The sequence below is a fragment of the Furipterus horrens genome, unplaced genomic scaffold (genome assembly GCF_987537825.1).
Source record: "Furipterus horrens unplaced genomic scaffold, mFurHor1.1.pri manual_scaffold_13, whole genome shotgun sequence".
Classification (NCBI taxonomy): Eukaryota; Metazoa; Chordata; class Mammalia; order Chiroptera; family Furipteridae; genus Furipterus; species Furipterus horrens.
In genome coordinates this window covers 27,517,532-27,543,917 of record NW_028327183.1, presented here as the reverse complement: position 1 = coordinate 27,543,917, position 26,386 = coordinate 27,517,532, and the positions used below count along the sequence as shown (strand labels likewise).

Genomic DNA, 26,386 nt, shown 5'->3' with positions numbered 1-26,386 from the left:
AAGAAGGTGTTCCTTTTCCTAATTTTTCTAAGATATTTCTAATTTTAAGTTACCTAGAGATAAATCAATTTCCAATTTCTAGTGTTGCATGCTAACAAAATTAAAAATACTTTTTAATTGCTTTATAGCATTACTGTTACACTGCATTATCATTTAAGCTTGTTTTCTGTATTGCAGTCAATTTCAGTATCTTACTAAGGTTACACTATGTTTAAATAGCCCGCACTTCTGTTCTGGTTTTATTTACTGCTAACCACATGTAACTACGTGCCAGTGTGTGTGCTGTGATGCAAAACAACCTGCTTTTACTTACAGGAGCTACCAGGAGGCTATGGCCGAGTGAAGCCTGACATTGTTACCTATGGTGCTGGAGTGAGGGGCTCTGGTATGAAAGGGGGCTGCCGGGCCCTCTCGGGGACCAGTGTGGCTTCACCGGTGGTCGCCGGCGCTGTCACCTTGCTAGTAAGGTGAGTGTTGTCTAGCAGAGAGAAGGTGGTGCCAGCAGACCAGGAGCTGAGTCTTGCTTGTCACCAGCTTAGAGTTTAGGAGCATGTCATGTGACCTTGCCTCATCTGTTTTTGCATCACTACAAAAGGAGTCCAAGTGCATTTCTGATAGAGGATTCTTGTGAGAGTTGGAGGACATATGTGGGAACACACTCTGTAAACTAAACCGTTAAGGCACTGTAGAAGGACAAAATGCCTGTTACTCTTTATGTTTGCAATCTGATTTTATTTGGATTTTTTTAGAGGAATTCTAGATTCCCAGCAAAATTGAAAGGACAGTACAACGATTCTTATGTCCCTGTGCCCCCATTTTGTTTGCTTTTAGACCACTTCTGTGCTATAGCTGTATTTGTTATAGCCAAACAAGTGAGTCTATCAGGCAGGGGTCAAAAAGTAAGATATTTCCCTGCCACATTCTCCATGTCCTTGGGGGATTCACCTTTGAATGTTCTCTGTTAGCTAAGGAGCTGCCAAACTGGACAGTGGGACTGACAGTCACCACTCTTTTACGAGGGGCAGGTTTCTCTGTGTAATTATTCTGTGTTGTTGAATCCCATTTATGGTTGGAAGGGAGCTTAGCAATCGACCCTTCATTTTGCCATTAATGAAACTGGAAGTTCTCAAAGATAGTTGGCTGGAATTGATACACACGTACTGTTAGTCACATAGGCCACGGTGCCTTACTCTCGGGATTTTAAAAAGGTGTCTTAGGAACTAGCACTTATTTTGTATTTTACACCCCCTCCCCCCAAAAGAACCCTTTCTGTCTAGAGGAGGCTTTAGTTGAGCTTTTGTGTTGTGATAACACAACACGACATTTTTCAAAGTTATACTTTGTTAATTTTAAAATTAAATTAGAACAGGCAAATGATAGTGAATGTTTTTATATTTAAAGTTCTCTTTAAAAGCAAGTAAATTTATATTGATTTTAGCTTCTAATGCCAGAGACATTTTTTATTAGTAATCCTTCATATGAAGGTAGATATTTATTTCTTTCCTCCTTTCTCATTCTTCCTTTATTCTTGAAATTCCTGAAATTGTTGACATTGGCCAGAGTAGTCTTTAAAGAATAACCATATGCCTGTTGGAGCCATTGTCTCTCTGTTCCAGCTGTTTTTCTCACCCCCGAGTTACATACAGTGAAAGAAGAGGGAAGGGAATGCAGACTGTGGAGTTACCTGGCTCATTTAGGCTTCTGTACTCGCCACCTGGGGCTCTTGTTGCCCTTCTTGTTGATTGTGAAACAACAAATACCGGTTTACGGTTACGGTTTGTGTCTCCCGCTTGCATGAATATTAGCAGGAATGTGGTTCAGGCTCCACTGTTCAGTCTGTGGCAGTTCCATACTGTCAGATGAGTGGGGAGATGGGGAGGGTGTGCTTTCCACTTCCAGTGGCATCTCTGAGCACAGATATTTCAGTGTCAGAGAAACCTTTCACTTCCCTCTTCTCCCTGCAGCAGATACAAATGCCATTGTGATAGTTCAGAAATATTTTTATGGCCTGACAAATAGCTCAGAACAGATGCCAAGCAACAAGGAAGTGCTTCCTTAGCTTCCAGCCTGCAGTGCTCCGTAAAGATCTAGAACCTGACCTTTGGTCTTGCTTTCTCAGCAGGAAGAGGGGAAGACTGTTGACCTATAGCTGAGCTTTTAGCAGTTCTCTTATTTTCATTGAGAATCGGTCCCACTTTATGTCCTCTTCTATGTCAGATTTCCCATCTAGACCTGTTTATAAACAAAAACCAAAAAACAGCCTACATACACTCCAAGACCAACCACCATTATAGAAAAAGATTGAGGGACTTAGGAGAGCAAGTTTTTCTTTTTTGCTTACTGGATTTTCTTCCCTGCATTTAGTGGTTAAAATGTACTTCTATTTATAACACATAGATACACAAAAATGAATGTTTTGATGCTAACATTTTTAAGAGGCTGATAGTGCGTAGGTGTCACTAAGTTCCTAGCCAGATAGAGCCGAGTGTTCCAGTTTGTCCAGATCATCCTGATGACGAAACTCAAGGGGTGCTGCAGGTGTGCACGGTTCCGTCAGGCTCTGTCCACCAGGGGATGCATCACACAGAGGCCCCCCAAACAAAAAAAGGCAGGCTTTCACTGAGGTGACGGCAGCTTCCCTCCAGTGCTGTGTGCCTCCTGCCCATCCTGCGTCAGCTTCCCTCTCCAGACCCGTCTGCTCTCCTTTCCTTTTCCCGGCTAGGTCATGGCCCGGCCTGCCTCCTGCCTCCCCACGAGGGTCCAGTACCTCTTACCTCTTCTTGCCTCCCACAACCTGTAGGGTCGATTTCGTGGAAAAATATGTTTTTCTGATCCATTTAGTATAAACAGGCACTAGCCTGTGAGTCACTGTTCTCACAAGCCACGTGGGAGGCTACTGACTGGTCACTCCAGAGCCTGGTGCGGGAATGAGACATGTCCATTTTTATCTTGGCGTGGGCCCTACTGAGGAAGCTTCTGTTGCAGACAAAACAGGATTGGAGGTCACATTTGCACATTTGCAGGTTAGAAATAACCAGCTTTTCACTCTTTTACAAGAAAATGAGCAAATACATGATTTCCCCCCAACCCCAGCACCGTCCAGAAACGTGAGTTGGTGAATCCAGCCAGCATGAAGCAGGCCCTGATTGCATCAGCCCGGAGGCTTCCTGGTGTCAATATGTTTGAGCAGGGCCACGGCAAGCTGGACCTACTCAGAGCCTATCAGATCCTCAACAGTTACAAACCACAGGCAAGGTCAGTATGTTTTCCTCTTGAGTGGGCCTTTCTCTTTGCTGGGTTCCGAGGGTGTTTTTCCCTCTGCAGAAAATATTAGCCTCCAGACAGGAGTTAGTCACTGGTCACGCTCTGCCACTTCTGTTAGGGATGCCGGCTGGCATAACCTTTAACTACTTTCTACTTCCTGATGTTCTGTTACTTTATATATGAATGGTTCAAAATAATGATTTCCTAGTAAAACTTTTCTGAAATAATCTTAGGTTTACAGAAATTTGCAAAAATAGTATAGAGAGTTCTCATATACTCTTCACTGAGCTTCCTCTAATGCCAACATCTTAGGTGACCATAATTTAACTACTGAAACTAACAAACGAACACTGATACTGTAATTAATTTGCAGGCTGTATTCACAGCTCACCAGTTTCCCCTCATGCTCTTTGCTCAGTCCAGGATCCAGGCCCCGCATTGCATTTAGTTGTCATGTCTTCTTGGTTTCCTGCAGCCTTTGACAATTCATCCGTCTTGTCATTCACGACTTATTTTATAGATTGTCGCTTGATATGGATTTATCTGATGCTTTTTTATGATTAGCTTGAGGTTATATATTTTTGGTAGGAAATGTTTTAATTTTTAATTTTGAAATGATTTTAGATTTACAACAGAGTTCAAAAAAATAGTACATGAGGATCCATAAATTCTTCATCCAGCTCTCCCTTACGTTAACATCTCATATAACCATACAGGATGGGCAAAAAGTAAGTTTATAGTTCTGAGTACTTGAAACACAGAATTAATTCTTGTATTATTATTTGTTAATTATTACATTTTCCATACTGACAACTGTAAACCTCCTGTTGCCCCCCTGTGTAGTTTAAGCCTCAAAGCCTGGAAATTTATGGATATATCACCGTTGATTAATCCATAGGCTGTATTCAGTTTTCACCCATCATCTCACTACTGTCCTTTTCCTGGCCCAGGATCCAGTCTAGCATCTCACATTGTATTTAGTTGTCAGGTCTCCTTGGTCTCTTCCAATCGAGGGCACATCCTTAGTGTTCTCCCTCTCATTGCTGGCGGAGTTCATTTCCATCGTTTAACGTAGGTGATGTGTCAGTCCAGGCGCTCCAGGAAGCAGACCCGAGATGGGGTTAGCTGCTCAAGAGATCTGTTGGGGGCGAGGGGCCTATGAAAGAGAAAGGGAAGGAGGCAGGAATGGGTAAGAGGAGTCTTAGGACTGCCATGCTGACCCAGTGCCTGTGAAAAGAGGTGGAAGGAAGAGGGGTTACAGAGGAAGACCCTCAGGCTGCAGCGTAGGCCTGAAAATGTTTCTGCTGACGGGGAGTCCTTGCCCCAGAGTCACCTATTAGAGGAGCCTGTGTCCCACAGGGATGGGCCTGCCCTGGTACCCCTGTGCGCTCAGTCACTGGTTAGGGGCAGCTCCAGGGGAAGAAGGGAGGAAGCGGGGCCTTGGCACAGAGGGGGTGGAGGGTCTGGAGGGGCAGCAGCTGGAGGTGTCCATAGCCGTGCGTCTGCAGCAGGAGATCCAAACAGCATGGTCCATGGTGCCTGCCTTACTTAGGTGGCATCTGCCAAGTTTCGCCACTGCAGTTACTGTTTGTCCCTTTGTGACTACTAAGTGTCACTTGTGGGAATTACCCATGCCCCTGCAAAAAAACAAATGTACTAACTTGAGTACAGCATTTCTGTTTAATTCTTGTTACCTTTATCTTTATAAAATAGAGTCATATTGTTTTCCGAAGTTAGGTTAATTCTTTTCTTCCTCCACTCTATTAGTGTGGTTTTGCCAGTCAGTTTTAATACAGTTGAGTTCACCTATTAGTGCTTGTTAGTGCTTTTTGGGTTACCTTCCGGTTGATTTATACTCTTTGTGTATTGGGTATGCGAAGTATTACCATGGCTCTAAAGTCAGAACTGCACGCACACGTAACTTGTCCCTCTGTCCCTGTTCCTACTCCCCCATCCTCCCTGCACTCTGCCTGCCACCCCTGTGGGTAACAACTCAGTTTTTGGTTTATCTTTCTTGTATTTCTTCTTGCACAAGTGAACAGATACATGTATATAGGGTGGGCAAATGTAGGTTTACAGTTGTTCATATGGAAAATAATAACTAATTAATATAAGAATAAACTATTTTGCATACTTACAACTATAAACCCACTTGCCCACCCTGTATTTTCTTACTTCCCCGTTCTTACACGAAGGATAGCATTACTACAAATATTCTTTGCGCTTTGCTTTATTCAGTTAACAGTATCTGGAAGTCGCTCTATATTAATTCACAGAGATCTTTCTTCTTTCTACAGCAGCATAGTGTGGTCGTACCATAGTTTAGTCACCCACTTATTTATATTTGGGCATTTAAATTGTTGCTAGTATTCTGCAATTATAAACTGTTGCTTAGAATAACCTTGTGTGTAGTATTTTAGTTTTGTTGTAGGTGTGTCTTCAGAGAAAATTCTTAGAAGTGAGATTGCTGGATCATGGAGCTTTGTGAGGTTTTGCCCCATTTCCCCCAGAAGGATTGTGTGTGTTTTATATTCCACAGTGATTCATGAGTGCTTATTTTCCCAGAGCCGTACCAGCAGCAAGTTCTACCATGCTGGTTACTTTGTGCCAGTCTGATTGGTGAGAAAGTCTCTCAGTATTGTTGTAATTTGCATTTCTCTTATTATAAGTGAATTTGAACACTTTCTATGGTTAATGGCCATAGTTACAACTTTCTTGTTCAGTGTTCATTTGTTTTGCCCATTTTTCTCTGGGGTTTTTGGTCCCTTGGTTGTTAAGGGTTTTTTATACATTAAGGTTAGCAACTGTTTGTTGGTGATATATATTTGCAGATGTTTTTCCTATTTTGTCAGTTGTCTTTTATTTTTGTATCAGGTGTTTTGTCATGCAGTTTTTTTAAAATAACCAACTTTATTAGTCTGTTGTTATTCCTGGATTTTGAGTCACAGAAAGCCTTTTTTGCACTGGAGTGAAAGAAATTCACCCAGGTTTTCTTCTAATACTTGTTTGCTTTCTTTTATTTACTCGAGGCTTCATGATCCATTTGCAGTTCATTCTTGTGTATGGTGTGAGGTATGGATCTAATTTTATCTTTTGCCAAGTGACCACCCATTTGTCACGGTTGCATTTATTAAAAAGTCCATCTTTGCCCCAGCGATTTGAGACTCTTGAGTCCGAGGCATTCAGTGGGGCTGGTCACGTCCTCATTCTCTGCCAGCTGCAACCACCAAAGTCCCAGACTCGCAGAAGGAAGGAAGTGTTTTACACCATCCCATTGTTTGTGTCTAGGCAAACTGGTTCAGCCACCTGTGACCTGCTCGGCGCAGGGGCATTTCAAAGCCAAGTTTCACGACGCCTGCTGAGGGCAACCCTGCAAGCAGGCCCTCTGAGGCTCAGATCCACAGTATTGACTCTTCCTACATGGTTGTGCCATTCAGGGCCACTTCAGGGCTATTTTCTAGCACGCTGCACTCTAACTCTGTATTCTTTGTTTCAGTCTGAGCCCCAGCTACATAGACCTGACTGAATGTCCCTACATGTGGCCCTACTGCTCCCAGCCCATTTACTATGGAGGAATGCCAACCATCGTCAATGTCACGATCCTCAACGGCATGGGCGTCACAGGAAGAATTGTAGACAAGGTGAAGCTGCTCTCCGGCTTTCAGTGAACTTAGTCCTGGCCCAGACCTTTGTACCTTAGCATTTTCTTCTGCAATTAAAACAGGAACGAGTCTGTCCTCCTTTCTGGGTGCCAGGGTATTGGAAGGAGTGATTTATTTTTCCCTGACTTTTTTAACATAAGTCAGGGATAAATTAGTGAAACTCATTTGCTATTGTTTTACTTTGGCATCTTGAGTTTGGCTTCCAAATCGACTGATTACATTTCATCTTTTATCTTTGTTATTTCCCATCTGTAATTAAAGACCTACTTGTAATTATTTTATCCTTCAATGAGGAGTGGGCCTTAAGGTCTAGAACGTATGGTCTTTTTTGTATTTTGTTGTTACATATTTTTTATACTTACTGCATAAGCATTATCACAACAGTAAAGGATAGGGAAAGAGAACAGATAAATTATTTCCAGCCCCAGCACACTAACATAGCCATTATTTTTTTAACTTTTGCATACCAGCTGGTTTACTTTTTTTTTCAAATGCCATTTACATTCAGTATTATTTTCTATTAGTTTCAGGTACACAGTGTAATGGTCATAGCCACTATTTTTCAAATATTCTTTTCCAGCCCTTATCTAAAATATACATAGGTTTTATTGTCATTATGCAGTAGGCAAAAATTCAGTTTTTTTTTGTTTTTTTTTTTTTAGTTTTTATTATGTTGGAAACATTTAAAAATGTGTACAGGAACCAATGTACTCTTTAATGGTTGTTTAATATTACACAGAACTGTCAGATCATAATTTGCATACTCTTTCCCCTTGTATGAACAAAAAAAATGGGTGGTTTTCAAATACAAACATTTCACTGAATATCTTTGCATATGTGGTTTTCTTTTCTTCTGAATTATTTCCTTATCATAAACCCCCTGGGTTGGAGTCCTGAATCTAGAGGCTGTGGACATTTTTATGGCTCTTGGTACGCCCTCCCCACTGTTTTTTCTGAGAGAAGACTTCCCCATCTCAGATGGCTGCCGTCTCCACAGAGACACTGTCTCCACCAGGCCCGCACTGGGTGGTGCATTTGTTCTTTTTCTAATTCCATGAGATTTTTTTTTTTAATGTGTTTTATTGATTATGATATTACATTTGTCCCAATTTCCCTTCCCTCTGCTCCCCTCCACCTTGTGGCCCCCCTCCCTCCAGTTGTCCCCCCCTTTTAGACCATGTCCATTAGTTGTGCATATAGTTCTTCTCAACCTCTCTCTGTCTATTCCATTCCCTCCTACCATGATCCTTAATTCCTATATCATCTCCCTCCCTCTCCCCGTTCCCCCTCCCTGTTGACCTCCCCCCAACATGTTCCCCGTACCTATAGTTCTTTTTCCACTCTCGTTGCCTGTTTAGTTTGCCTTTGTTTCAATTCCCTAGCTTCTGTTGTTTCTTGTGATGCAGTTTTCATTTTAGATTTCATAGTTTTGATCCTCCTTTTTCTAAACCAGTCCCTTTAACATCTCATATAACAGTGGTTTGGATCTAATGAACTCTTTCAGTTTTATTTTGTCCTGGAAACACTTTCTCTGCCCTTCTATTCTGAATGACAATTTCGCTGGATAGAGTATTCGTGGTTGTAGGTTTTGGATTTTCATTACTTTGAATATTTCTTGCCAGTCCCTTCTTGCCTGCAGGGTCTCCCTTGAGAAGTCAGCTGATAGTCTAATTGGGACCCCTTTGTACATGATTCTTTTCTTCTCTCTTGCTGCTTTTAAGATTCTCTCTTTATCTTTAATTTTTGACATTTTGATTATAATGTGTCTTGGAGTGGTTCTCCCTGGGTCCAGTTTTTTTGGAATTCTCTGTGCTTCCTGGACCTGTAAGTCTATTTCCTTCCCCAAGTTTGGGAAGTTCTCCTTTATTATATTTTCACTCAATTTTTCAAGTTCTAGTTCGTCTTCTTCGTTCTCTGGCAAGCCAATGATTCTTATGTTGGGCCTTTTATAGCTGTCCCAGAGGTTTCTGATCCTCTCATCGTTGCTTCCCGTTTTTTCTCTGCACTGGTTGACTGTTTGTTCCTTCTCTATGTTCTGGTTTGTTGAAATGAACTCTGGATTTTTTTCCCTCACAATCTGTCTCGTATGTGGTTTTGTTCCTTTCGTTATGAGTGTTTTTCGCTTCTTTCTCATCTTTTTCCAGATCTTTTGTGAATTCTGTAAGCCACCTGATAACAATGGCCCAGAACTGAGCCTCTGACAGGTTTCTTATCTGTTCATCTGTCAGATTCCTCATCTGTTGCCTGGTGAGCTGTGCCACCGGGACTTCTATAGTTGTCTGCCTCATTTTGACAGATGCGTTTTGTTTTTTTGGGCCGGCTATAGGGGGCAGTGCCTGTGTACTCGTCACAACCCAGCGACCGGCGCCGATCCGCAACCTATTTCGCAGCCCTGTGGTGCTTTCTTTGGGGGCGGGGGTCCAAGATGGATTCACACAGTTATTCCGCTAGGAAACCGGGATCCGTCCTCCCGCCCTCTGGGCCTCACTGTTCAAGGCGATGTGGTGGCTGCTTTCCCTAACGTTGGGGTCGCGAGCTGCCGGGGGTTCGACTGCACCTGGGATTGTTCTCCCTGCCGCTGGGATTGTTCTCCCTGCCGCTGGGATTGTTCTCCCTGCCGCTGGGATTGTTCTCCCTGCCGCTGTCCCAGGTGCGACCGCAAACAGCTCCGCCCCCTTTCGCTCTTACCTGTCCAAAGGGCGCCGCTGGTTTATAACTTCATACGTTGGGCTTCCGTGTAGCTTTATTTTCTGGAATTTCTAGTTATCTTTTGATTTGAAGTAGTTGTATTCCTCTTTAGTTGTAGAGGGAGACCGAGCGTGTCCGTCTAAGCCTCCATCTTGGCCGGAAGTCTCCATGAGATTTTTAAAACATGAGATAAAGTGCACATACCATAAAATGTATCCTTTTAAATTGTGCATTTAAGTAGTATTTAGTGTATTCACAAGTAGTGATGCAACTGTCACTACTATACAATTCTAAAACATTTTCATCACTCGAAAAAGAAACACAAATTACAGTCATTCCCTATTCTCCTTCCCTCCCCTGCCCCTGGCAGCCATGAGTGCACTTCTACTCTCTTTGGGTTTTCCTAAATGGAAACCGACAACATGTGGTCTTCCGTGACTGGTCTCTTTTACCTAGCATGACATCTTTATGGTTCATCTGTGTTGTAGGATGTATCAGGGCCTCCTTCCCGCTTATGACTGAGGAATAGTGTGTGGATGGAGCTTATTTTGTCTAATAGGCACTTGGTTTGTTTCTAGGCAGTTCATCTTTGAACTTTAAATTTAGAGGGGGTAAAATGGATACCTTATTGTGCATTTCAATTATTTGCGAGGTGAATATCTCTACGTTTGTTTACTGGTTGTACTTTCTCTTGTGTAAATTAGCTTTCTGTTGCCTTGGCCCATTTTTTGATACTGGAATTTAGATTTTCCCTACCCATCTGAGGAAGATCTTCATATCATAGAGAAATTTACATTGTCATATTTTATGCAGAAAGTTCCCACATATTATTGTTTAATTTTGAGTGGTGGTTTTTATTTTGGGGTAGAAGTTTTGTGAAAGTTTCACATTTTCATGTAGTTGAATTTTGATCTTTTATGATTCCTTTTGTTTCAAAAATTAGAAACTTTTTTTCTATAGACATAATTAAAATCAATTTCATTTTCTACTTTTATGCTCGTTAAATATGTAATTAAATATGTAACTTTTTAATCTGTGAAAATTAACTTTTTTCTCAGTTGCTAACCAGTGGTCTCGAGACCATTTATTAAAAATCCCTTTCCTCTTCTCATTATTTGTGATACTGTATCCTACAAATATTTTTCTCCTTTTTCAGAATTTTTTTAACATGCTGACTCACTTGGGGAGTATACGGTTGCTTTCTGGCTTGTGAGGGACATTAGTAATTCAGGTTAATTTAAAATATTGGTTACTGAAATACTGAAAAATTGGAATAAGAGCTAATTTACGTTTCTTCTAGATGCTCTCCTCATGGTTCCCTTTCCGCTTTCCTGAAAGCTGTGAGAGACTGAAAGGACCAAGCCAGCTCTTTTTTGGGCGTCACATAAATCTCCACCTGCCTGATGTCTGGCTTCAGAATTTGGGGACAGTTAGCATCCATGTCTTTTTATTATTTTAGTCTTTCTATTAATGTGATCTTTAAGCATAGAATGAATTGGGATCTAACCTCTAACCTGAGAGTTTTCATTTATTTAAGTTCTCTATCAGATAAAAGCTGTATGTCAAACTGTGTGTCCCTTGTTTTATTTTTTAAGCTTTGGGGGCGTGGGATTCTCTTTAAAATTGAAGCTGTCAGAAATAGTGGATTCTAGACTTTTTTAGTGGATGGTGTTTCACATATTCCATAGGCCACTTTGGTTATAGGTTGTTTAGTGTCTGTGTACAAATTTTATTTTGCCTTATTTAAAATACAGAGTATTTCTCAAAAGTTCCTGTAGGTAATTGAGGAACTGAGCACTTCACCTTGGCCTTTGCTGGTTTTTCTCCTGTAGCCCGACTGGCAGCCCTACTTACCGCAGAATGGAGACAACATCGAAGTGGCTTTCTCTTACTCCTCCGTCTTGTGGCCTTGGTCAGGCTACCTGGCCATTTCCATTTCTGTCACCAAGAAAGCGGCTTCCTGGGAAGGCATCGCACAGGGACACGTCATGATCACCATAGCTTCCCCAGCAGAGGTGGAAGTAAGTGCATGTGAGAGGAGCTTGTTTTCCTTAACCGTTCATATTCTCTGCCCTGAAGGAAGGGACTGGCTAAACGCATAGGGTCTCGGGTTTGAAGCACAGCTGGTGAGATCAGGCTTGAAGGTCACGATCACTGATTCCAGGGCCTGTAGAGCAGCTGGAGTTTAAAAGCCAGCTCAGTAATGAGCAATGGTGCCTTTGATTCTGTTGCTGAGCAACAGCAGATAGGACTATTTTGTGCCAAATTTCAAGCTCAGAAGGATTGCCGAAAATTTGTGTTCCCTAAAGGGAGTGTAGGGTTAAGCCTATGTAGCACTTGTGTTTCAGGAACAAGGTGATTTTTATTTGAAGTCTCAAATTCTTAAGGTTTTCAGTGGAATTAATTGTGATACATAAAGGTTCCTTTCTGCATTTATTAGAAATTTTTGTGTTCAAATTGTTAGGGTTAAACTGATAAATAGAATCGACTTTTTAAGTCAACCCCCATACCTTCTGACAAAAGGGAGGCCTCAAGTTTCTTTTATTTTTTTTAGTCGAAAAATGGTGCAGAACAGACTTCCACAGTGAAGCTCCCAATAAAGGTGAAGATAATTCCTGCACCTCCTCGAAGCAAGAGGATTCTCTGGGATCAGTACCACAACCTCCGCTATCCTCCCGGCTACTTCCCCAGGGATAATCTGAGGATGAAAAATGACCCTTTGGACTGGTAAGCAGCCACCAGACAGGACGCTCCTCACCCCCCCTCCCGCCCCCCGGTTCTTCCACAGCAGGACCAGGGGTCACTGTCCCTGTGGGAAGCTCCTGACTGAGCCTGACTTCCGTGACCCCCAGACTTTGAGGTCCTTGTCGTGCTCTTAGGGCGTCCTGTGCTGCTCCCTTCAGACTGGCACAGTTGTGCAGTAAAACACCTTAGACTCGTCACCCTTGTTCTCTTTCCCTGACTTCTCCTGTTGGATCATTCAGCAGCTCCCGTTAGTCCTCCCTCCAGAACATGTCCTGACTCCTGCCCTCTCTGGCCGCCACCTCTGCTACCACTCTCGCTCAAGCCACCGTTATCTCTTGCCTGGATGGCATCAGTTGCTTCCTGATGAGTGGCTGCTGCCACTCTCACTCCCTTAAATCCCGTTGTCTGTGCAGCAGCCCTGGTCACCTAAAAACGTAAATTCCATCACAGTTTGCTTAAAACTCCAGTGGCTGCCTGTCCAGACTTCTTGACATTCCAGACTCCCTGGTGTGTCCTCTTCAAGCCTCCAGGCCCTGCCCCCTCGCAGCCCTTCCGGGGCAGGTGGGCTGGCTCTGCTGCCCATGCACTAGATTCATTTCTGCCATAGTGTAAGTAAGGAATTTGGACTTGACCCTGGAAATGGTGAGCACCAGGGATTGAAAGATTTGAGCTGGTCACTTCTACTCTTTATACAGATGTCTCTGGAAGGCAGTTTGGAGGGGCTCGGACCGGAGGCAGGAAGACACATGAGGGTAGTGGCCATGGGTCCAGAGGGGAGCACCTGGGTTGAGCCCTACTGAGGAGGCAGAGTCTGACGGTCTATGGGGTTGGGGAGGCAGATACAAGGACCCTCAGGTGTTCCCTGGCGCATTGGGGTGGGCACGTGACAAAGACAGTAGGAAAACAGGCACGTTGAGTGGGAGGAAGGACTGAAAGGTGATTAGTAGCTGGGGTGTGAGGTTAACTATTTGCCACTGTCTTGTTCACTTGCCCTGTGTGGCTTGTCCAGCAGGTCTGCGTCGTGACACTGAATTTGTCAAGTGCTGGTGGTTACTAACCATTTACATGTGTGCCTCTGCTGAAGTGATTCCTCAGTGCATGTCTTTGGCCATTTCTCCTTGTCCTTTTATTCCTTCATGCCTGAGCCATGAGCACGATTTCCTGTTGCCCACTTTATGCACCAGCCCCGCTGGTCCGAAAGTGTGACTGCTGGCTGCTGTGCCAGGGGCCGGGCTGCGAGGGAGCTGTGCTCCTGCGGAGACAGCCGGGTTTCGGGAGTTAGCGCTGGGGCTAGTTAGCCTTTATTACAAGTAGAGATCGATCATTGTAATGCTGGGCTTGCTGTTTTTCAGGAATGGTGACCACATCCACACCAACTTCAGGGACATGTACCAGCACTTGAGAAGCATGGGCTACTTTGTTGAAGTCCTCGGCTCCCCCTTCACGTGCTTTGACGCTAATCAGTACGGTGAGCAGCAGCGAGGTGCTAGCCAGGTGTTCTTTCCTCTCTGTTGGGTGTTGTGAAAAGTTCTAAAGGTGAATCATGGTTTAAATGAGAGGCCAGCAAAGGACATGTGTGGGGTGTCCTGGTCCCAGTGGAGGCTGGAACGAGGCGCTACATGGACGGGTGCACATTCCTGTTTGGTGGTGACAATGGTAACGTTTGGCTGAAACCTGGCACTGTCAGAATGACGGAGGAAAGACATTTGTACATTATCTAATTATTTCTTTTTAATGAAAAGAAGTTCTAGCATGGCATTCTGCTTCTCCAGGAGTGAAATATCCTTGTGTGGGGCATCACAGACCCTACAGGAGGCCGCAGCCCGCTGGTGTCTGTGCACGGCAGGACCCTCATCCTCCCTTCCTCACCCTCTTCTAAGTGGTTCAGGGGGCACAGGCCAAACGGTAGAAGCCAGTAACTCGAGGTGTGGGTGCCAGTAAAATTCTGCCTTTCTGAAACAGTGAGGCATCCTGTCGCTGAGAGGTGACCTTTCTCAGAGCTTGGCATTCTGTCCCTCAGGAACTTTGCTCATGGTGGACAGCGAAGAGGAGTACTTCCCCGAGGAGGTTGCCAAGCTGCGGCGGGATGTGGACAATGGCCTTTCGCTCATTGTCTTCGGTGATTGGTACAACACGTCAGTGATGAGAAAAGTCAAGTTTTATGATGAAAATACAAGGTACTGATACGACTTGGTATTTGAATAAGAAATTTGACTTTTGCGGAATTAAGTTCTACCTAGCAAATGCTCCAAGTGTTTGGCCCGCTGGTGGTCTTTTCGGCTGTCAGAGACAGGTTTTAATGCTTGGTTAGAGAAAGATTTCTCCTTGTGTGGGAGAGATGTTCTTGAAAGATGCTTGTAAAGTCAGTAAAAGGCTCATTGATTCCAGGTACTAATTTAAAGGCCTCATTGTCTTTCCTTGTTGATTATAGATACTTGAGCTTTAAATTTCTGTTTAGTTCTTTCCTGTTCTTCTGTTGCTCCATTTACTGAATCTATACAAATTTAAATGCACCAAAGGACCTGCTATTTAAAGAAAACTTCTAGTAAATCAGTAAATTTCCAATGTATTATGATTGTCATTCCTGTAATATAGTTTGAATGTTTTTCTTTAGAGTCTGTGATGAGCTTTATACTTCTTCCTTACCTCTTTTTCTTCACTGACCCTCTTGAGGTCTAGGCTTAATATGCAGTCTATTCATGTCACGTGGGGTGCATTTTATGAAATAAACTTACTTTGATTTACTCTGCACACTGGCTGAAGCATTTCTGTCATAGTATTGCTCAAACCCAGGCATTTAGCTTCATCTGAAACCTTCATGTGGCTGGACTGGATTCCGGCAGAGGGTGTTCTGTTCTGTCGTGAGGAGAGTACGTGTACACGGAGTGCTTCAGTGCCTTCTTCGCACCTCCTTGTCACTTTCACAGGCAGTGGTGGATGCCGGACACCGGAGGAGCCAACATCCCAGCTCTGAATGAACTTCTGTCTGTCTGGAATATGGGGTTCAGCGATGGCCTGTACGAAGGGGATTTTACCTTGGCGAGCCATGACAGTAAGGTTTTGTGCTTGTGTTTTAATAGAGCACGTTATTCCAGGAGGGTCTAAGTTTCACAGGGAGAGAGAACGGTGTGATTCCTGAAAAGCTAGGTGTTACCACTCCAGTTCTGTCCAAATTTTTTTCTTTTTTTCTTTTTAATTATATTTTATTGATTATGCTATTATAGTTGTCCTGATTTTTTCCGTCTTTGCCCGTCTTTACCCAGTACCCCCCACTTCCTCAGGCAATCCCTACATCGTTGTTCATGTCCATGGGTCATGCATAAAAGTTCTTAGACTACCCCATTTCCTATACGTACCTTACATCCCCATGGCTGTTCTGTAACCACTTATTGGTGCTTCTTAATCCCCTCACCTCTTCACCCATTCCTCCACACCCCCTGCCATCTGGCAACCATCAAAACACTCTGTATCCATGATTCTGTCTCTGTTCCTTTTGTGTGCTTAGCTTGTTTTTTAGATTCAATTGTTGATTTGTATTTGTTGCCATTTCACTGTTCATAGTTTTGATCTTTTTCTTAAATAAGTCCCTTTAACATTTCCTATAATAATTGCTTGGGGATGATGAATTCCTTTAGTTTTTTCTTGTCTGGGAGGCTCTTTATCTGCCCTTCGACACTAAATGATATCTTTAATGGGTAGAGCAATCTCAGCTGTAGGTCCTTGCTTTTTGTGACTATAAATATTTATTGCCAGGTCCTTCTAGCCTGAAGTTTCTTTTGAGAAATTAGCTGATAGTCTTTTGGGAACTCCCCTGTAGGTACTAATTTCTTTTCTCTTGCTGCTTTTAAGATTCTTTATTTTTAACCTTTGGCATTTTCATTATGATGTGTCTTGGAGTGGGCCTCTTTGCATCCATCTTGTTTGGGACTCTATCTGTTTCCTGGAGTTGCATGCCTATTTCCTTCACTAAATAGATTTCCACTTAGTCACTCCTTCTGGCACTCCTATGATGCAAATGTGGGACCTCTTGAAGGTGTCCCAGAGGCTGCTTGTACTATCCTCATTTTTTTTTAAATTCTTTTTCCTTTTGATTGGTGGTTTTTGGCTTCCTTATGTTCCAAAGCATTGATTTGGTTCTCTGCTTCATCCACTCTACTGTTGTTGCCCTGTAAATTGTTCTTTATTTCAGTTATTGTATTCTTCGTTTCTGACTGGATTGTTTTTATGCTGTTGAGGTCCTTACTGAGTTCCTTGAGCATCTTTATAACCAGTGTTTTGAACTCCGCATCTGATAGATTGCTTACCTCCATTTCATTCCGCTCTTTTCTGGAGTTTTGATTTGCTCTTTCGTTTGGGCCATGTTTCTTTATCTCCTCATTTTGGAGCCTCCCTGTGTTTGTTTCTATGTATTAGGTAGAGCTGCTTTGACTCCATGTCTTGGTAGTGTGGCCTAGTATAGTAGGTTTCTTGTAGGGTCCAGTGGCATAGCCTCACTTATCACCCAAGGTGGCTACTCAAGGTGGGTCCTTTGTGTGGGCTGAGTATACCCTCCTCTTATAGGTGAGCATTGATTACTTTTGGCAGGTCAATGGGCGGCATTTACCCAGGCCAGTTGATGCAAGGACTGGCTCTGACCACGATCACCAGCCTCTGCCCTCCACGGAGGATCAGCTGTGCAGGGGCAGGATGGTGATGTTCCCGTGTGGTCTGTAGCTTCCACTGGGTGCACTGGCTCTGGGGTTTCCTGGGTGGTGCAGACCAAGGTCAGCCCTGACCTATGTTTTGCCCAGGGACACCCTAACTGAGCTATAAAGCAATCTTGAGATGACTGCTACTGTGTTGGGCTTAGAGATTCCTAGGTGAAGCCAAGCTGTGAATCTAGGCTGGCTGCTGCTAGTGCTGGGCCTGGGGCTTACTGAGACCAGCTGTTGCTTATTTGAGGAGGATCTAGAAAGCTGTGAAGCATAAGCCAAGACCAGCCATTCATATGGAAAAGCAGCTTGGGTGGGCCCATAAGTTTGGTGGGGTGGAGTCTCTGAGGATCTCCAGGGTGGGGCAAACAGTGTTAGCCAGTTTGATGGAGTCTTAGATATGGCATCAGCTTGCCAGCCTCTGGGGTTTGGGGGTAGGTGTTTAGAAAAGAGACAATGATCTCTGCTCACCTTTGAAGCCAGACACTTTAGTTTCTCTCTGTATGCCATTGGTGCTTTTCAACCTGCTTCCCCAGTGCTGGAGCTCAGAGGGAGCAAGTCTGAGTAGGTGAGTCCGTGTGTGGGTTCTTTAAGGGGAACTGCTTGGAGCTCCAGCAGTTTCTTCCACCGACTCAATCCCCGCTGGTTTTTATAGCCAGAAGTTGTGGGGACTTATCTTTCCGGCACTGGAACTCTGGGCTGGGAGTCCTGGTGTGGGGCTGGGACTTCTTGCTCCTGACATATCCCTCCTGAGTTTTTATATACCACAGGTAGGTGAGGAACCAGCCCGTTCTGCGTCTGTGCCCCTCCTACCAGTCTGGGTGGATGTGGTTTCTTTAATTCTGTAGTTGTCAGACTGCCATTCAACTTGATTTCAGATGGTTCTGAGTGATGATTGTTCTGTATTTTAGTTGTAATTTTGATGTGGTTGTACGAGGAGGTGAGCCATGTCTGCCTACGCCGCCATCCCCCTGTCCAAATTCTTCAAATGAAAATATTTTATGCAAATGTTTCTAGTTTTGGTGCCACCCATAACAGTGTTCTGTGTCCTGTATTTTCCCAAATAGGGAATACCTAATAGGCTCCTGATCATTTACATAATCCTGTTTATGCAGTAACTTTACAAATCTCATTTAAGGGGTTTCCCCGAATTAGTAGTGGGAGCTAGTTTCTAGAACAATATCTTCAGCACTGTTGTTACTAATTCTGCTTGTCCTGACTTAGTTGTTTCAAGTCTATGACAGGTCTGACTTCTGAAGTCTGTCTGGAAACCTTATATTAATAGCATTTTTTAACTTCTCTTCTAAGATTAAGTGTGACCAGGTAATAATAGCAGCTCCTCTCCTACAATTAAAAACAGTTCTAGAAGACATAATGTTTAAAGAATGTCTTAGATAAATGTGTAGCTGCTGATAAAATGGTCTGTGCTCCTGTGTTCTCATAACTTTGAACAACTGTTTTCCAGTGTATTATGCATCAGGGTGCAGCATCGCTAAATTTCCAGAAGATGGCATAGTGATAACACAGACCTTCAAAGACCAAGGTAAGGAATGCTATTCATATGCTTCTGGTTTTTTTCTTTCTCTTTTGTTTTAAATAACAGTTTTATTGCATACAATTCACCCCTTTAAAGTGTATAATTCAGTGATTTTTAGTGTATTCCCACAGTTGTGCCTTCATCACTCCTATCTACTTCCAGAACATTTTTATCACCCCAAAAAGAAATCCCCATATTGTTTTGTTCTTATAGTTTATTGCAATGCCATCTGTATGATGCCTACTTTAGGCAAGACTTCTGGTAGTGTGGCTCTGAGAGATGCAAAGACAGATAAGATAGTGTCTTGCTAATAATTTAGATGTATGTGTATACCGACCACTGCAAAATAAACCGAATTTCCTGCGGGAGAGAGGCTGTTGGATATATGTAGATATTTTTTAAAACTACCTTTAAAGTTGCTTAAAATTTTTGTTCCTATTTGTAAATTGTTCTTCCATGATTGCCAGATTCCTAAAATTTAGAAAAATGTTGCCCATGTATTGATGTTCTTAACTGTATAAAGATAAAGAATATTAATTACAGGGTCCTCTCCTAAAATTCCCTTAAGGATTTGAAGGGAAGAAAGGTCTTCTCTTTCAGTTTTCTTTCTTTAACTAGCCAGGCATTGCCCAAGAAGGCAAAGGCTGCAGTTCCCCTCCCGCTAGTGTCAGGGACACTGTGCTGAGTGCCCTGAGCAGATCTGGGGAGCAGGGCACAGCCAGAACAACCTGGGCTGCCCCTGCCCTTCCCAGAGGCGGGCAGCCACCCGCCCCGTCGGGCATTCTTCCTGCAGCCCCGCACTCCACAGCTGGCGTTCTGCACCGTGTGTGTCTCTCACCCCTGCCAAGAGTTGTGGAACTGTTCCGTGCCCATCAGGGCAGGCTTATGGAAATTTACAGGGAGTATTCATTTCCTCATGCGAGCGGGTATTTTTTATAACCACAATGGAAGGCCCCTCCATTGTAAAGTGTGCCATCTTCTGTAATTGGAAATGAGGGACAGTGTCATTAGTTGAAAACGACAAGGCGACAGGAAGGATTTGTCATTCATCTGTTCGCAACTGCAAGGTAGAATGTATTTTTGTATTACCTGGAAGGGGTTATTTTCCCTTCCTCAGGGCAAGGTCAATCAATAGATCTGTGTTCACAGGGTTATATTTTCACCTGAAGCCCATAAATAGTCAGTCACATGGCAGAGTTTACTGTGGGTTAGTGATTCTTTCTGAAATCAATTTCTCACAGGGCAGTGTCATTTCTGGTAGGGGCCAAACAGGGGTGACAGCAGTGGCCTTGTGGCCACCTGAGAGTGCCTAGTTTCGTAGGGAGAGGAATCAAAAGCAGATTTAAGGGTATGTACTTTATTTTGGGGTTCTGCTAGTTTGAAAATAATAATTACCTTGAAATCCTTTTTAAGGGGATTTTTACCTCCTCACAGGCTTTAAGTTGAATAATCTTTTGGGCATAAGAGGAATTTGCAGATCTGGGTTTTGCTGGATCACAAACGATCTTATTGTCAGAAACAAAACTGTGAAGCCACGAGGCCACAAGGCCCGTGGCAGCGCTGTGTGTGCTTCCCCATTCCCTGTGCTCTACTGCTCTGTTTCCCGCCCACCAGGAAAATCTTGCTTTTTCTTCCACGCAGTTCCAAGGGGAATTAAGCACGGAGAGCAGGTCCTGCTGCATTTTAATAGCCACAGACACTTTAAATATTACCAGCATGGCAAATACTGGGTTCTGACAAGGCTGTGCATCGTCCAGTGCCGAGGAATGTGTTTGCTTCAGGGGGAGACACTCAGATTCTGTGATGATGTCACTGGCACGTGTTGCCTGTGGCATGTATGCATTTTTGACTTCTTAATTCACTAAGCATTATAAATTCTGCCATCTGTTTGGGCACAGATAAGAAGGCTCTGCTTTGGAACATTTGCATTTGTGAGATTAATGTAACAAATATCTTAAATCTAAATTTAAAATATGTGGGCATATATTTTAAAAATTAGTTGTGTTTGTCCTAGCTTGAATAATAAGAAACTGGATATGAGTATCTGGGACTGTATCTATAGATATACCTATGTGTTTAGTAAGAGCTCTCTGGCCGCTGCCTCTAGTGGATGCAGTCCAAGGACATAAGCCTTTTAGCATAAGAAGGGACAAAATTTTGTGTTTTTAATGTAAAAAGGGAAAAGTGAAACCTTTAAAATTGTAAATATTTTACTACAATTTTAAGTGAAAATGAAAGAGATTGGATATGGAAATGTATACATACATATAAGTGAATTTTACTAAAACCCAAATTAATGGTACTAATGGCATTGTCTTTTTATTAAAAGTTGGTACTGCTCTGATTGGAGAGTATCTGATTTTGCTGTGATTTGACATGTGACAAGCATGTCAAATTAAGTGGCAACTGGGAGCTAATTCATTCCTCAACAGAAATTCTCGTTTTTGGTGTGTTGTTTCAGGATTGGAGGTTTTAAAGCAGGAAACAGCTGTTGTTGAGAATGTCCCCATTTTGGGACTTTATCAGATACCTGCTGAGGGTGGAGGCCGGATTGTGTTGTACGGAGACTCCAATTGCTTGGATGACAGTCACCGACAGAAGGGTGAGAATTACTGGCGTGGCTGAAAAGTCGATTGTACTTTGTGACTTTGACATTCAAATCTTTTCTCCCCCTTGTCCCTGAAAAGACACCGATGAGTTGCTGGTAAATTAACAGAAACCTGTTCTTGAGAGCCAGGTGCGGCTGGACAAGTTCTTGCTCTTTGATTGCTTGCAATATTTTGATAGATATATAAGTTTGGATGCATTTAATAAGCAAAATGAAACTTGCTTACTGCCTCCACTGCCTTCCCCTCCGTGTTCATTGTCATGGGGCCAGCTGGTGCTTCAGGGGAGAGATCCTTTGCTGCTTTACATGGCCTGCCCTGCCCGCTCCCCCTCTGGGTCCATCCCATCACTGGCTCTGCCATGCATGTGCCCCTCTCGGGTCAGACCCACTCTTCTCTGGAGGGCTGGCAGTTGGCTTTCCTCCAGACGAGGGTGTCTTGGCTGTTAAGAGCCTTCACCGGTGAGAGGAACCCCTGTCGTTAGTACCGCTCCTCTTTTTCAGCACCTCTTGATGCATCCTCCAAATCTGGACACAGTTGATGTTTCTCTTGTAAAGGAGGAAATGGAATGGCGAAAGTGTTACATCTCCTTGCCTGGTCAGATGATGACAAAATCAAGACTAAAACCCCATCTTCTCACTCCCTGCAGAACTGGGCAGAGTGGAGGGTGGGGAGTTGCAGCTGGAAAGAATGAGGCCACGGGAACATCAACTGGGAGTTGTGTGGTGCACCTCTCCTCTGGGTTAAGGTTGAATGAATGCCTAGTGTTTATGTGCACCCTTAGCATCCTTAGCATTGGATTGGTCTTTTTAAAAATCAAAAGTGAAGGGTAAAGTCACAGTTGAAAAAGGTAATGTTTTATTTCCACGGAGATTTTTTTTTAAGATCTGAAATCACCTAGTAAGACTTTCTATTAGAATTCTATTCTATTAAAATTTTAAATGCCCGAGAGGACTGTCCTGGTCCCTACACTTCAGGCAGCAGTGCAGAGGGCCTTCGGGGCCTGAGCTCTCCTCCAGAACCACTCTTTAGTGGGACAAGTGCTTTCCGGGGCGGTGGCATCTCTTGGGAGTCTTGTCTGGTCCGGTGGTCCGGGCAGGTGTTGATGGGACTTGGAGTGGCAGTGATGGGGAGAAGTGGTGTGGAATCAGTGATCCCAGGATTAAAGGCACAGCAGCATCTGTCTCTTGATGGGAAGGTCCAGCCACGCGGCTCTGGGATGGGGGCTGTGATCATAGCCCAGCACCGAGACCCCCTATGGTGTCTGCCAGAATCATGGAACGTTTTCTACTTTCAGACTTGGTGGTTGGGGCCCCCCCGACTCAGAGGGCAGCCCAAGTTTCTAGACACTGCACTTGTGTTGACTTTGAACCCACCTCCCTATGGAGTGTACCTGTGGTCCTGACTCTGCCCTCACTGTATAAATCAGGGTCCTTTCCCCAGCACAGCCTTGGGCATTGACAGAAGCTTTAGCAGCCCTTTCTCCTCTCCTCTTCCCTGGAGCCCCGACTCCTCTCAGTGGGTGTCATGGGGTCTCGCCATCCCTGAAGGAGCAGGGTCCCCTCTTCACGTGGGGCCCAGAGCGTCGTGGGGCTCCAGCAGCCTGTCCAGCCAGTGCCCAGTGCTGCTGCCCTGCCTGAGCGCTGGGGCCGGGGGGAAGCTGTGGCCGGGCCGCGTTTCCTGCTCATCTCTGTCGCTGGCACTGACTGTGGAGAACGCTCGTTTCTCAGGAATGGGGGTTTATGTTGACCTAATCTTCTCACCTCCCATATCTCCCCCTCCTCATTTTGGGGGCTAACTTTTATTTTCCTGTAGAAATTCCTTTTAAAAAATCTTAATCCCTAAGCAGTGTGGTTGTTGCGCCCACAGACTGCTTCTGGCTCCTGGACGCGCTCCTTCAGTACACGTCGTACGGGGTGACGCCCCCCAGCCTCAGCCACTCTGGGCACCGGCAGCGCCCTCCCAGCGGGGCGGGCCTGGCTGCTCCAGAGAGGATGGAAGGTGAGTGGGCCCCCGGTGCCCAGTGGGGGCCTGGATGAAGCCTGGCTCCAGAAATAGTCACACCAGCCAGAACATGGAGCCCGTTGGCGGTACCCTGGTCGTTTTCCCAAGGGCTGCAGGTGGAGTGGGGCCTGTGGCTCTAACCTGCAGGCAGGCCGGTCTCCACAGGACAGGGTGCACATGTACCCACGGCCTCACGCTCGCTCCAGTGTCCTCACACTGCTGCGAGTTACTGTTGTTGCAGACGAAGACCCCAGCTCCTGGGGGTCTTTGGGAGGCACGGCCAACGTTTTTGAGCTCTCACTGGGCACTAGACACCAGGCCGGGGGTGCTTCACACAGAGTCCCTCGCTAGGGCCTCCCAGAACTCTGTGGAAACTGTTCTTTCCAGTTCACCAGGGAAGAAACGGGAGCTGAGAGAAGTTAGGGAACTGCTTGAGGCACCAGGTGGTTCTGCCATGGAGCCTGAGACAAGGGGGCACGGGGACCTGTGGCCTCGCCTGCAAGTTATGCAGCAGGCAGGGCTGACCTGAGTGCTCCCATGACCCCGACACCGTGGTCCGTGTGATACTGCCCATAGGAGTGTAAGGAATGAAGTGGGAGCCACATGCAGACCTAGTGCTGAATTCCCCAGTGGCCACATTGGAAAGGTAAAAGGAAGCAGGTGAAACTCACTGTAATAGAATGCTTTAGGCTAGCACACCATGATATGATTACTTCCACATGTGACACCCGGTGGCCCTGCTCAGTAGCCATATATGGCTAGTGGCTACAGTGGACAGCAGAGCTGAGAAATAAAAGAATTTTTGAGGTTTGAAAACGCAGATTTTTTGCCTGAGAATTAAATATTTCAGAGGAGAAAGGTTTTTCTGGGACGCGTATCTGTAGCTTAGGATCCTCAAGGATCGCCGGTGCGTGCGATTGTGGTCAGTCGAGGTTGCCCAGCCTCCCTGCGCGCCGCCTCCAGCAGTGAGCACACATCATGGCGGCACCAGCCGGCCCTCACTCCTGAAGCCCCTGGGGGACAGGCTAACAGCACACGGTGGCCCTGTTGGCAGGAAGCAGACAGGTAAATTAATGAAGCTTCATTTTTCCCCTCCCCTCTTCACAACACTGACCGCTGCCTGCTCTCGGCGCTGACGCCGCCCAGGGAACCACCTGCACCGCTACTCCAAGGTCCTGGAGGCCCGTCTGGGAGGCCCGGAGCCTCGGGCTCTGCCTGCCTGTCCGCACCTGTCGTGGGCCAAGCCGCAGCCTTTAAATGAGACGGCTCCCAGGTTAGTGTCTTTCTGTGCTTTTCCACTCCTCCTGCAAGGTTTATGATTCATTACTTTTTTTTTTTTAAATCAGAGAATGGAATTTTACTGGCATTATCACCAAGTAATCAAGTCTTCTGACTTGTCACTTTGTGGTGGGAATTTAAATTAGTGAGCCCCCATATTGACCTTTAGAATTATGCTCTCTGGTGGTACTCTGCATAAAGACGTGCTTCGGGTAATTAGCATTTTTAGGTTTTGGTTGATTCTTGCTTTAAAAGCTGTGATCTGATAGTGAAGTCACTTGAACAGAAGCTCTGACTCCCTGGCTTTGGGGTTCGGGGTTCGAGGGCTCCCTGTTTGTGATGGTGATTGTGAAATACAGACAGGCCCTTTCTTCTGTTATGCCCAAGGGCTGGGGCTGCGGGGGCTGGATGTGGGGCAGCCTGGCCCGTGAGTGTGCATCTGTGCCCTTCTCCCCGGGCCGCAGGCTGTGCCTGGGGTGGCGACCTCCTGCCGTGACAGGCCATTGTCAGCGCACTTCCCTGTGTGGTGCCCAGGCGTTGCTGATCCCTGGCTTTTCGGTCTTACTGTGGAATTCTGTCTTCTAATTTGCATTTTCTCTTTGGAAACCAAAAGCTGAGTTATCCATGGACAGCATCCTGCTCTGTCGAGGAGTGTGGGGCTTTCCCTGACGGAGGGGGTCTGTACGGTGAAGCGGGGCCTGCCCGGGTGCACTGTGGGCCGTCCTCCCACTGCCTCTCCTCTGAGCGGTACCCCCTCAGGCGGCACAGTGCACACGCTGGCAGCCCCCAGGCAGCAGGCGCCCCTCTGGGGAGGCTCCTGTCTCCGTCCCCGCCGGGCTGCCCACTTTGTTTGGGTCTCAGTGGGTACAGGTGTCGGTGTGGCAGGGCACAGAGGACCACCGTCTGTGCTGTGAGCTCCCGAAAGGAGGGCGCCTGCACGGGGGCCTGGGCGCCGCCTCCGCTCTGCGTTGTCACGGACGGACCCTGACCATGCGTCCTTGTTCAGAACAGGCTTAGCAGGGAGCAGAGGACTTGTAGCGCCGTCACATGGGCTCTTGTCTGCAGTCTTCCTGAAACTTCGATCACCGAGTGCTTTTCCATTCCTGTTAGCATCCCGTCATTAAACATTTCCTGATAAGACGCCATTTTTACACGTCATCTATTTATAACCCACCATTATCCTAGCGTCCAAACCAGACTTTAATTCCAGCTGTGATCAGCAGTTCATACTTACTGGACAGTCGTTGGTGGCTAGCGTTTCTGAAACCTAATTATTCTCCATGGCCCTGTTCAGGATTCTGAGAAACATAACGTCCTTGGTCTCCGCCCGTCCACATCAGATAATCCCTCAAATGCCAACATGCCGATACTGTACAGCTCCTAGAATTTGACTTTCACTGTCGTGCTCAGGAATTCCTTCCTTACACACCCACCAGGCTTCACCTTTATCTCACATTTTATGTGTTGTCAAATGTTATTCTCTGTCCTCAGTGACCTAGACCTAGGTCTGCATTCTGAATGTGAAGAGGTTTGAGATGATGGCAGACAGCTGCTGGCAGCCCTTGCGGGACCTGGGTGTCCATCAGTGCCGAGTGCCAGGTGCTGGTCGGTTTCTGAAATGCAGGCTCATTTCCCTGGTGTGTCTGTTGAGTATCAGGGTGCTTAGGGCAGCTGCAGGAATGTCACACCCACTGGGAGTCCCTGGCGAGGCTGCTGCTTCTCTCCTTCCATCAGGCCTTGTGAAATTCTGATGATAACATCGTGTACTGTTACCACAGTTGCCTAACAAGAAAATGCCGTCACCAGAAAAGTAAATTCCAGAACAGTGTATCACCTATGAGAATTAAAATATAGCCCCATATATATTCGCCTACAGAGTCCTAAAGCTTAAATGTCATTGATTCCATAATT

The 26,386-nt window shown here is 45.2% G+C and overlaps 1 protein-coding gene across 3 annotated transcripts in view; it reads left to right on the top strand.

Annotated features, from left to right (window-relative positions):
- The window catches only part of MBTPS1 (membrane bound transcription factor peptidase, site 1), a 55,465-nt gene that overhangs the window by 25,466 nt on the left and 3,613 nt on the right, over window positions 1–26,386 (top strand). For all 3 annotated transcript variants that reach the window (XM_090261310.1, XM_090261309.1, XM_090261311.1), the window contains 12 exons: window positions 316–467; window positions 3,094–3,255; window positions 6,761–6,905; window positions 11,447–11,635; window positions 12,169–12,341; window positions 13,712–13,827; window positions 14,380–14,536; window positions 15,287–15,411; window positions 18,516–18,593; window positions 21,049–21,189; window positions 23,063–23,194; window positions 24,344–24,470. In XM_090261310.1, coding sequence (XP_090117436.1) covers window positions 316–467; window positions 3,094–3,255; window positions 6,761–6,905; window positions 11,447–11,635; window positions 12,169–12,341; window positions 13,712–13,827; window positions 14,380–14,536; window positions 15,287–15,411; window positions 18,516–18,593; window positions 21,049–21,189; window positions 23,063–23,194; window positions 24,344–24,470 — 1,697 coding nt within the window. The remainder of the gene's footprint in view (window positions 1–315; window positions 468–3,093; window positions 3,256–6,760; window positions 6,906–11,446; window positions 11,636–12,168; window positions 12,342–13,711; window positions 13,828–14,379; window positions 14,537–15,286; window positions 15,412–18,515; window positions 18,594–21,048; window positions 21,190–23,062; window positions 23,195–24,343; window positions 24,471–26,386) is intronic.